An 11783-nucleotide genomic window follows, 5' to 3' on the forward strand; every position below is an offset into this window, starting at 1 on the left:
AATTTACACTCAAATATAAATAGATATGAAAAGGCTCATGAACAACTTAGTTTAGTTGTTTAATGTCAAAGAGGGAAGATGCAATTTCACAAAAATGCAGATTGCCAGAATATATGAAGAACAGTTTTAACACCTGCTATGAATTTGTGCCATAAGTGGAGCTGACATTACCTCCAGAAGGTTAATTCCAGCAATTGCACAGAGCACACATTTCTGCAGATTAGAAGTGTTTTTTTCCATAACCTTCACATTTACACTGAACAACTACAGCAAGTGCTACCCAACATGTCTCAATTTCCTTCGCTCTGGCTGCCAAATGTTTCATAATGTGCCAGATAATTGCACTAATTCTTGCTCTGAAAGACATAAAGGATATTTATGGCTTTTTCCCTGTGTCAGCAGATATGATTTGCCACAGCTGACTACCTTGAATTTCACTGCTGTACAGGATAACACAAATGATTTATTCTGAAACACTGAAGGCCTCAGGTCACTCAGCAGGAAGTGGTATAGAGCAATCTCATTGACAGTGCCAAAATTGCAAGGCCCTCCTCTCTGCCCAACTACCAAAAAGGCGATTTTTCATAAGCCTAGGAGGTAACTCACCAAGCACAGCACCAGTTAAATATTTTACAAAGAAAAAATGAGCTCCAGATTTACTGGGTTGTCTCCCAGAGCTGGTGAAATCCGAATGACTGTAAAAAGGTGAAGATAACATTTATAGTGCAGACATACTTCTATTTATGGTAGCTGTTGTCTTGACAGGTCACTGGCAGGGAAACCCGATGCTGATTGCTTTCAAGGCTTCTCAGACAGGTCATTGCCACAAGCACTCAGTTTAGCACTGAATGTACTTTAAAAACCAGGCAAAGGCACATGTTCAGAAGCAGCTGAGCCATGTCCCAGCAGAGTGGGACATTTAAAAACTGAAGCAATTCATCAATCAGTAAGAGAGCATATGGGACTCTTATGTGCAGATACAGGAATCGCTGGGCACGCGTTGGGATAATTGGGGAGTGGAGATAAAGGAACAAAGTCTCCTTGCATGGGTGTGCATGCACTAAAGCCCCAGGTGACAGCAAATATCCCCTGATGGCAGAAGAGAGACAGTTGGTGAAGTGCTTTCTGAATTCGTGTGGAGGCCAAGGGACAGATTCTTGGTGAAGGCCTTTAAGCATCAGCCGATGTTGATAAGTGTCACCACACAAGTAATCCAAACACTGATAAATAAACCTCCTCTGTCTCCACTCATTTACTAACTTTAGTATGAAGGTATTAAGGAACCTGGGGTCTGGTTGCAAAACTGTTTTGTTCCAGTGCTGAATACCCTTCATGGTGAGGCCTTTTCCCAGAGGACAGAGTGGCATCACTCCAACCACACCACATCTTGTTAGATTCGTTTCCCTTGCTGTACTTTTGCTAAAGATATAAACTTTTATCACCTGCAAAGGTCAAATGCTGGTACACCTGGTAATAAACCCACAGTGCAGGAAAACAGAGACCACATACAGAGACCTATGAAACAGCAGCAAGGTTTAAAATTACAGTTCCCCAAAACAAAGCCTGTCATTGATGCTGATCAAATTTGTTGAATATCTACTTTTAAAATGAACTTGGCTTGCCACAAACAAACAAAAAAAAACCCACCCAACTGAATAACAAGGCTTTTTTACTGCATAGAAGATATTAATTGCTAGCATACACATTTTGCAAAGTGACATTGGCTTATAGTTCATGTTAAGCTGGCATGGCTATGATCCATTAAAACAAAGCTTTACAAATTGTAACAGGTATAAATATTTTAACACCCTCTAATGTCAACAATGAAGGGGGGAAATCCCCGATTATCTGATCACACTAGGCTGTTCTTTCTTACCACGTTGACTTGCATGACATGCTGTCCCACTCCCCTTTTAGGTTCCAGTTTTGTGCCCACTCACCATCACCCACCCCAAGCATGCCTTCTCTAGCTCCAGCCAGGCACTCACTGCTTGCAAGCTCAGCTGGCAACTTGGATGTCAACTTGAATTTCAGTGGCAAGGGCAGAATGAGTTGCTTCTCTTTCTTGATAACAGGGATTCATTTCTCTGATATCAAATGCTATTACAAACTCAAAGTGAGGGTGAGCTTTTCAGAATCAAATCCAACAACTAAGTAGCCTCCACAGCCAGCACTTATCTTGGCTAAGAAAAGAGAAGCAGTTCTCCTTAAACAGCTCTCCATCCCTCATGCCTCTTCATATGGTTTCTTACTTGAGGCTGGACCTGTCTAGTCAGTGCCCAACAGAATGAAAGTGATCAGCCAGCTCAGAACCTGTCACTTGTCATCTGCCCATAACTTACCATATAAACATTTAACTTTTAAAATGTTCCACTGACTATTGGACACACAGTTACAACAGAAAACCTCACTGTGAGGTGTGATCTTGCTGTGCTGTTTGAGGTAGCTAAATAGAGAGGACTCACTTGAACAGAGCAGGTCCAAACACGATGGCCAGGTTTTCCAGAGTCATGAAATTCACTGCACTGTGGGTTGCTACCTTCAGCAGGAAAGCAGACAGGAACTGAAGAAGGTTTTGATGGGCTTTGGGCAGGCAGTTGAGCAATTGTCTCAGGTTCTCTATGCATTCTGTTGTGTTGACTTTGTGCTCTGGGGGGGGGGGAAACATCAAACCCAAACTTATGACACAGATATTCCTCATACCAACACAATTTCATCATAACCATTAGATATAAGAAAGAAGGGAAGTTTTAAAATATATTAGAGCAAATTGAAGAATAAATACGTCCCAAACAAGGATTTTATACACTAAATTTTGACAAAAGTTTTCACATATGAATATTTAAGGACCATGGATTTTCTGGATATCGAGTTTTACACACACTGTTTCTGATATACTTCCTATTATGGAAAAATCATCCAGCACTAGCTGCTTTCTTAGTGAAATTGCAGGCAGGAGTCATGTACCTGAATCCTCAAAACTGCCTTTAAAGATGATACAAGGTTATCAGCCTTGACTCTCCCAAGAGATTTTACACATGTTCTATGGCTCTCATTAAGAGGAACGAGAAATTGTACCCTTTCAGCCCCACATCATCTTCATTTCCTGACTAATTGGTAGCTCTCAGACTCAAAACATCTTTGCTCTATAAATATGCAGCTGTAGTTACACAAGAGATGCTTAAAAACCTAAATTGGGGATACTTAACATTTTCTTGGTTCTCATTCTTCAGAGAAGGGTAAAAAGGCAGAAAAGGGGTTCACAAGCAACTCGGTTTGATCAGCAGTTCAGTATCAGTAGGGTAAAGTCTCCTGGCTATTAGAATTGACATGACAGTACTGCTCAATAATTGGCAGCTGATGCTCAAATTTGCCGTAGATCACCAGGACACATCTGCGTAGCTTTGACATTGTTTGTAAGTAAATCATGCCCTTAAGGGTAATTTTAGCCCTAAAAAATACATTCTGTGCGGGTCGAGGCCCGTGGTGCACAACTGATTAATGAGAGAAATGGAAACGGGGATGGAGAGGAAAAAATAATTTTAAAAAAGGACAGCAAGACTGTTCAGGGTAGAAAAAAAAAGGTGTTTGCAAAAGCCCCGTAGGTCTTTCTGCGGAGACTTTCACAGTTCGTGAAACTGCTTCCTTTCTCTTTCTTTGTAAACTCCTACACAGGCATTTTGAACAAAAGCAGCCTGCAAAGTAACCCACAAAACCCACTTATTTGTATGCAAACACGTGAATTAGTTATCAGTCAAAATCACCGGGCAGACCGAGAGCATTAGCTCGGCCATTACAGGCATGGAAGGGGAACCAGGCAGTGAACGGCTGTGGGTACACATCTTGGCTCTGCATTTTGAAAGCGTCGTGCTGCTCCACACACTGCTGTCCAAGAAGATTATAGGAGGACTGGTGAAATAAATGCTAACTAAAAATGAAGTTCTAAATAAGAACGGGGATGTACAGAAAACCTCCTGTGCCAGGGAAGGTTAAATAAAAAAGAGGGCTTCAGCTTGGAAAAGAGAGAACTGAGGCAGTGGCTATATAAAGACACAAGTAGCTTTAAGGTGGTGAGTACATTAAAAGCAAAAATGTTATCCCAGGAACTAGTAAGGTATACAATTTTAAGAAGACAGCATGCAGAAGAGGAGCTTTCTCAAAGAATGCAGGATTGGATTGCAGGATGCATTGCCACGAGAAGGAAGGGAATCCAAAAGACTTAACTAAATCAAAAAAAGGCAAGGTCATAGATGCCTGGTCCCTCCAAAGCAATTAAACATCAGTCTCAGGTTAAGGAAACACAAAACCTTGTTTATAGAAGGTGCAATGAACACATTATCTGTCACTGTCAGAGAAAGGACAGAAGCTTGGAAGGTGCCTGTTCTGTACCTTGGAAAGTTTTTAGCAAGCCAGAACAAATATTGTCTGGAAAAACAGCCACTGGTAGTTCTTTCAGGAAGAGCTTCAGGAGACTGGCCACAGAATCAACATCTCCATCATTAATAAGGTCGACTTTTTCCCCTTGATTGTACTTCTGCCTCAATTCCTTGATTTTATTTGCTGGGCCACCAATTCGAAATATACCGACTCGCTCCAGACCTGTGTAAGAAATGCAGAACAGTAAACAGTAGTTGCTTTACCACATCTTTGTGATGAGAACTGGAGTTCAAAAAGCAAGAGCTCCTTTAAGAAGGCACAATAATTGTAACAATTGTAACGTTTTCAGCATTTACAGCTGAAAAGTACAGCTTAAGCAAAGAATACCAGCTTTCAGAAGCCAAGCAGGAAAAATATGAACTTACCAAACGCCTCTAGGTACTCCACCATCTGTGTCACGAGAGAAGGAACCCCACATTGCTTTGCATCCTGTACGAGGGTTTCCAGAGGAACACCAAAAGTGCTTCTTTCTCCACTAAACTGTAGATCTGGTGAAATTTTATTTGTTGTGTGCCTAACTTGAATAGAAGAGAATGATTTCTGGGAAATAAAAACAGACAAGTGATAAACAGTGACTGGCTTTTATTATTTTACCCTCCAAAGATCTACTGCTTCAGTAAAATTCTTGTCTTCCTCGTAGCATCTTCGTATAAATTTTATTTCTACTGTATATTCTTAAAATACTAATATTCTTCTGTTTAGCTGAGACAAAACCTGTGATGGGGTAAACTCCTGTAAAGCCCCCTCACACCTACAGTCAGGGAAAATAGGGCCTCATGTTGAGGCAGATGTGCTGTTCAGGAAAGGGAGGGGTCACTACACCTCAAAGAAGCCCCAGAAATCAGGAAAAAGCTTACCCTGTGCTGGTGCACAGCCTTCCAACCCCATGAAATTTGTGAATTTCTACCTAATTCCTGAGGATAGAAAATGCAATATTCATGAAGGAACCAGAAGAAGAATTTAAGCAGCAGCCGTGTTACAAGCCTCAGAAGGGGGTCCTGCCTGCTCACCCAGTTATTCCAAATTTCTTACCCCAACAACAGACGCAAAAACATAAGAAATCACAAACAACCTACACTTTTCATCCTGTCTGGTGAAGGAAGCTGTTTTGTCATCCTGCCAGGATGCAGAGCACGAGCTGGGAAGTTTGTGGGCTCTGGCGGGGGGTGCCTGTCCCTGAGGGCGGCTGAGGGGCCCTGTGAGGACAGGGCGCTGCCCCAGGTGGGCACAGCCGGCTCTGCAGCCCCTCAGCCCAGCAGGGCTGCCTGGGGCGGGTGTTTAGGAATATCTATCTAAATATATGCTTAGGTACATTTAGAATATATATATTAAATATGTATTTAAGAATGATATCCCTCAGGGATATTTAAGGAAAGGGGAAACTCTGCCCGGCACTCCGAAAGGACTCGCGGCTGCCCCAGCCTCTTCCCCGCCTCCCCTGAGGCCCCTGCTCGCCTTACAGGCGGCTGACATGGCCCACAGCGCCTGCCGCCTTTTGTCCTCATGTTCCTACCAGGCAATGAGAGCAGAAGCCCAAACCAGGAGCACCTGGATTGACCATTTCTGCACTAGGACTATTTAAACAGTACCTACATCTCATTTGAAGGGGGGAATTTTTAATTTTTTTTTATTTTGTAGCACTATGTCACTGCACTGTGAAACCAGCCTCTTCTTAAATGTTTTTACTACTATGTTTTCAGACAGGAAGAGGAAAGATTTTCCTATGGGTTTGAAGCTGAACTGCTGTAGTGAAGCTGCTTTTCACACACGCCTGCAGCAAAGCCATGAGCTGGAGCTCCAGGCCAGCCCTGCTGCCATGGCAAAAGCACACACAGCACTCGAAACACCCGAGCCCATTTTGCTCTTTCGGTACATAGGCAAGCTTAGAATTTGATGTTAGTGTTAAAGCATAAATAATTACCTAAAAGGAACTAATATCAGCATGTACCAAACATGTTTTACAGCGTTTTTATATATTAGCTGCAAGGTGTTACAAAAAACCTCTAAAATCTTTGTGCACCATTACTCTAAATCCCTCCCCTTTCCATTTTCAGATGCAGCAGACAGTCAGCCTTCTCAGGAAGGAGGAAGGGTGTGAGAAAGGACTGAAGAAGCCAGATTTAAGTTCACTTACGCAGATGGAAAGGGAGGCGCCTGCTCCCATGTTAGACTGCAGCAGAGTGCCAGTATTTCAGCTTGCAAGACACCATCACCTTTCTTCCCCTCCACAAATCCGTGCAGGCTGGCCAAAGCTAACAGCAGCCACTCTGTATTTAACTTATCGTAGTATAATTGCTAGGCATCATCTTAATCAGTGGTTTCCCTCCAGAGTTGGTGGAAGGTAGAAACTAACTCCTAGTAAAAGTGGATTCCTTCCAGCCAGCACTTCCCTCTGGAGGCACCGTACACAAGCTGAGGGCTGTGTTACCACCAGGAGATGTTTCCATGGCACCTAGCAGACACAATGCCACGGCTTCCTGAGGCACGCTGATCCTGGGCCCGATATTTGCTTTCGAGTGGGTTTTTGCAGTGCAGGTTTGCAGATATTCCTACCTGCCGTCCATCCCGCCTTCCACAGCAGCAAGGAAAATACTATGAGGTGGCCCTCAGTGTACACATTATAGCTGCTTGTTTATGTAACACACACACAATTATTTTGGCCAAAATATGGGCAAGGACCCATCCAGTTCTTAGAATACGAAGATGCAATTCAGCCAAACACCTTTTATAATTCTTTCATATATAAAGCCTGTCCTGGGAAATAAGCCTTAAAGAAGAAAGTAATGTTGCAGTCAAATGTAATTGGGGGAGATTTTAACACAAACTTAGTAGGTACACATGAAACAAAAGCAAAACACACAAGGCAAAAAAATGTAGAGGTGCTGAGGCAGACCCCCTTGGTGGAGCACTAGAAAAGCAGCAGCTACTCCAACACCACACTGGTGCAGCACAGATAGCAGAGATAATTCCCTCTTCCTCACCAGAAAGAGTATCACTTAAAAACTAGTGCAGAATTTTAGCCCACTTACCTCTCCACAAGATCCCACTATGAGGTCTGAATAATGCTGTGGTTTAGGGCTTTCTTTACCTCCTAAGCTAGCTCCAGCAGGGTCAGCATCTCCTCACCACCCCACAGGCTCAGCCTGGCCTCATCTCTGCAGACAAGCTCCACCTGTGCCCCTCACCACAGCTGTGGCTGCTCAGCCTGTTCAAGCTGCTGCGCTCACAGGAGCTTCTGGGCCTGATGGTGCTGTGCCCCCAACACTGACTGCTAAAAGAGAGAAGAAAATGTGTTCCCTCCCATATCAGCAGTGTGAGTGCCCTCTCACAGCAGCGTGGTGTTCAGTGCTCGTGGCTGAGAGGGTCCGGGGGCATTTTGGTGTGACATCCCCTCCCTGCTCCATTCACATCCTCTGCCCTCCAGCCACTATAAGCGGTGCTTCCCCACCCTCCCTGCCTTCACACCCTTTATCGCTGTGTTTGCAAGGCGGCTGGAGAACGAGCAGCTCCCCCACTTCTGCTGGGTCTCTTTGGGACAGACAAAAGCACGACACATTCAGTCACCGTAGCTAACCACACCGGTGAGCCTGCAGCAATCTCCTTCTGCAGAGAAACACATCACAAAAGGGCCTGTGCGAAAATTACAAAATTAAAACAAAAAATTGTCAACTCTCTAACTCTTTGCTCCCTGCCCCACAGCACATTTCCATTTTCCATCTCACTAGATGCCACGGGAGTCATCCTGCCGATATATCACTCTCCCCACTTCAGCTGAACACGTAACCTGTAGGTAAATACCTTCCAAAGCAACTAATTCTGCACCTGAGCAGCAAACACAAATTTTATCTGTTGGCTCATCACAGGGCAAACAAGGCAGCAGCCACTGCAATCAACCTCTCGGTCTCAACTGCTCCTCTGACTCCAATTATTGAGGAATTCGCTTTCAAGTCCTGCCCGCCGGCTCCAGCGAGGCTCAGGGAGGCCGCGGACGCCGCCGCTCCCTGGGAGCCCGCAGCAGCTAGAGGGCACACGAGGCTTGCCAGAGAGGTGGTCCTGCAAGCCCCACCGCGGACACGGCGAGGAGCCCCAAGCCCCGGGCAGGGTTTTCCTTTTGTACCGAACAACACGGGTCGGAGGGATGATTTCTCCTCGCATCGCAGTTGTACAAAGAGCAGGAGGCTGCTGGTAGCGCAAATTCAACAGATAACTGCTCATACTGTGTAGCTGAAATTCCAACCCTTCCTTCACAACCTCTGGATCAAAGCAGGACTTGAGATATATGACAAGGATGTGTGGTGCTTTGAGAAGCCAGCCTGACTTCAAGGGCCACGTCTAAATTAAAACCAAAGCTTTTGGTCTGCCAGCACCCTGCGGCCCAGGAGAAGGGCTGTGAGGAAAGGCAGTGCCCTAGCCTGAGCGTGTGAGGGGCTGGACCAGCACCAGGGACTCCCTTTGTACTCTCTTCACTGGGGCCGTGGCCTCCAGCTGCTGAATGGGCTACTTGTGAGGGTTGCTGATGTTTCAATAAGACTGAGAAAGGATAAACATGAAAGGAAAACAGAAAAGTTTAGTTTTACTCCTTAGAAACAAGGTTTTTTACAGCAGCATTAGGAACAGCAGGATCCCTCCGAGAGAGGGCAGAGGTAAATCCACTGTCGGCAGCAGTAAAAAACAATAGCAGCAAGAAAAATAATTAACTGAGGCTTCAGAGTTCATTGAAGTTTTCCTTCAAAGCTGCAAGCAGCCTGCTCTGCTAACTTGGTGATCTGTGTCTCAGCTTCAGGAGTCTGCAAGCACCCAGCTAAGCAGGCAAGAAAGCCCGTTCTGGTGGGCAAGAGCCGAGCAGGGAGCATGTGCCCCTCCGGGAGGCTGCGGTGGGGTGTGGTGTGGGCAGAACTGCCGTGGCCCACATCCAGCTGGAGAGGCGCTGGTGGCTCTGGATTAGAAGCAAGCACCGGGGCAAGCAGCCCTGCTGATGCCAGCTGCAGGCTTTGAGAAGGCACTGTCATACTGTGATACATCAGTTGCACCACCTCAGCCTTGAGAACCCTTGGGAGCTAAGCCCATAAAAGCATCCCTGAATTATCACGAAAAACAGTCAGGGCTGATACACATGGCTGCGATTCCATCACACAAACCTGTCTTACTGGCTTTCAAAGCAGGTATTAATCTCACACACAGCATCTGTATATTTTATTCCAATTCATCATGAGCCTCTCTAAACAATAAATTCAGTAAGTTCTGAAAATTTGCACATTTTATAGTATATGGACTTGGTAGATAAACTATAGGGCTTCTCAAACAAAAGGAAAAAATGGCAATAAGAGCTACAACCAAGACAGAGTAGACATGGAAAAATGCATCTCATATTAGGTAATCATTGGCAAGAAATGAAGCATCTCTTTCTTGATTGCTACGGTATCACTGTAAGTTTTCCTGCATTTTAGCTGGTAAAAGTCATAGCACAGACATAAGGACTGGTTGCCACACGTCCCTCATCACAACAATCTGATTGCCAACCATGCCTACTTGCCAAGTTAAATTATCAGCGAGGAAGAGTTGCTGTCCTGACAAGAAAGCAGCTCTCCCCTGCTGCTACTTGCATTGCGTTTTGCTGTGCCTATGGGAAGAGCACACAGGCCCCAACATCTCCTGCCAGGCAAGCCCTTGTCAGCTGAGCAGCGTCCCCTCTAACTCTGTTTCTGCTCACAGCTGCTCAGGTGGTCTGCTCTGGGGACAGAGATGGGTATGTCTGCAAGCCAGTGCCAGCCAGGCACACGGGAGCTGCTCCTTCTCCAGCAGCCAGGCACACACGAGCCCAGAGCTGTGCCTGAGCAGATATCCCCTGAGTCACGGCAAGGCTCCTTCCTGCTGCAGACACAGCACCTGGCAGGCTTGGAGCTGCTTCGCTCTATCTGAGCCCATCTTTGGCAAGGGATGTGTTGGTGTCCTGAGGTGGCTCAGGAGAGCCTGTTTCCAGGCAGCTGAATTACAGGCATGTGGAGAACTGCCCAATGGAACAGTGGGAGGCAAATGCTCAGACTGCTTGCTGGCCTTTTTTTTTTAGTCTTCCCAGTCCATTAAACCCTCTAGCATCATCTTTCTTTTAAAGGCTTTTGAAAAGCCTGCAGAAAGCTGCACAATTCCTTGGCAGTTTTGTGGAACTGAAAGTGACTGGCAGGCGACAGATCAATAACTGTCAATATTCCTCTCTTGGAGTGAAATCTCATGAAGGTTGTTTTGCAGCCTGCCTCTCTCTGCTTCCTGTTTTGAATTTCATTTTCTTCCTCTAATCTCCACCTGGCACTTAAACCTCTTCATTTTCTTGATGCTGTTCCAGGGAAAACAAGTCAGCATTCAAAATGCAGTATTGCTTCATTATCTAAAGTCACTACCTTGCTGTTGTTGCTAAAGAGCAGAACATCAGCAAAAAGAGCCACAAGCTGAAAACTATTGTAATGAAGTAAGTAGAGCTCTTTTTCAGGCCCTGCAAATTATTTAAAGTCTATGTTTCTATTATATTTCAGTCTATATCATGAAATTTGCTGGCTCCAGGTTTACTTCTCCAAGAAACAGGAAGATGAAAAGAAAAACACAAAGGAACACAAAATTTCTGCAATCATGGTTTGTTCCCTGTCTGCTCATTTTCAAAGGGAATTTGAAATGTTGGATTACTTTCAGCAAAAGTTGCAAGTACCGGGCCAGTTTCTGCATCCCAAATCATCCTCCTGGGAAGACAGACCTCCCAGGAGGCTCCATGCACAAACTGCTGCTGGTTTCTGACACCTTCCCACAGCTGAAGCGAAACTCAGCTTCCAGCTTCAGCTCCAGACAGCTCATGGCGTATGAATCTCTTGCTGCAGCAATTATCTCTGGCACCATATGCTACCATTTTCCCTAAATAATACAGTTGCAACACAATATTGCCTCCTTGAAGAGCTGTAAAGAAGTAAGACAGGATTAGTCCTTGCCTCCTCTCTGCCTCTAGCTTGCACAGCACCTGAGGTGGGGATAAAAAAGAGAAAGGAGGACTACAATAAATAGAGGCTTCAGCATCCTCTTGCACCACAGACACTGCCCTAGCCTGTGTAAAAGCCAGGCAGATGCAGTTTTTCACTTGTATTCCTCCAGTGGCATAGAACTACTCCTTACTGGTTCAACATGGTTTCAAAAGAGTTGCTCCTGTTATGTTCAGTTATCTCCGCCTTCTGCAGTCTTGTGATACTACTTCTTGAACAAAATCAGAGAAAACTCAAAAAAAGACCCTCAAAACAGAGACCTTCCCCCCACAGGAACTGAGATGGCAGCAGCCTCTCCATCAAGCTTCCCAGTTTCAGGTGAGATGA

At 45.1% G+C, this 11783-nt stretch overlaps 1 protein-coding gene across 9 annotated transcripts in view; it reads right to left on the bottom strand.

Moving 5' to 3' along the window:
• FAM13C (family with sequence similarity 13 member C) overlaps positions 1-6800 on the bottom strand; it is a 115588-nt gene extending 108788 nt beyond the window's left edge. For 3 of the 9 annotated variants that reach the window (XM_048310516.1, XM_048310512.1, XM_048310514.1), the window contains exons 1-4: positions 6572-6796; positions 4803-4977; positions 4390-4599; positions 2466-2649 (exon numbers count right to left, since the gene is read on the bottom strand). In XM_048310516.1, coding sequence (XP_048166473.1) covers positions 2466-2649; positions 4390-4599; positions 4803-4977; positions 6572-6601 — 599 coding nt within the window. In that variant the 5' untranslated portion in view covers positions 6602-6796. Of the gene's footprint in view, positions 1-2465; positions 2650-4389; positions 4600-4802; positions 4978-6571 lie in introns of all 9 variants that reach the window. The other 6 variants (XM_048310511.1, XM_048310510.1, XM_048310515.1 and 3 more) reach the window with 6 other exon arrangements.
• Between the last annotated feature and the right edge of the window lie 4983 nt (positions 6801-11783).

The sequence above is a fragment of the Corvus hawaiiensis genome, chromosome 8, assembly GCF_020740725.1.
Source record: "Corvus hawaiiensis isolate bCorHaw1 chromosome 8, bCorHaw1.pri.cur, whole genome shotgun sequence".
Classification (NCBI taxonomy): Eukaryota; Metazoa; Chordata; class Aves; order Passeriformes; family Corvidae; genus Corvus; species Corvus hawaiiensis.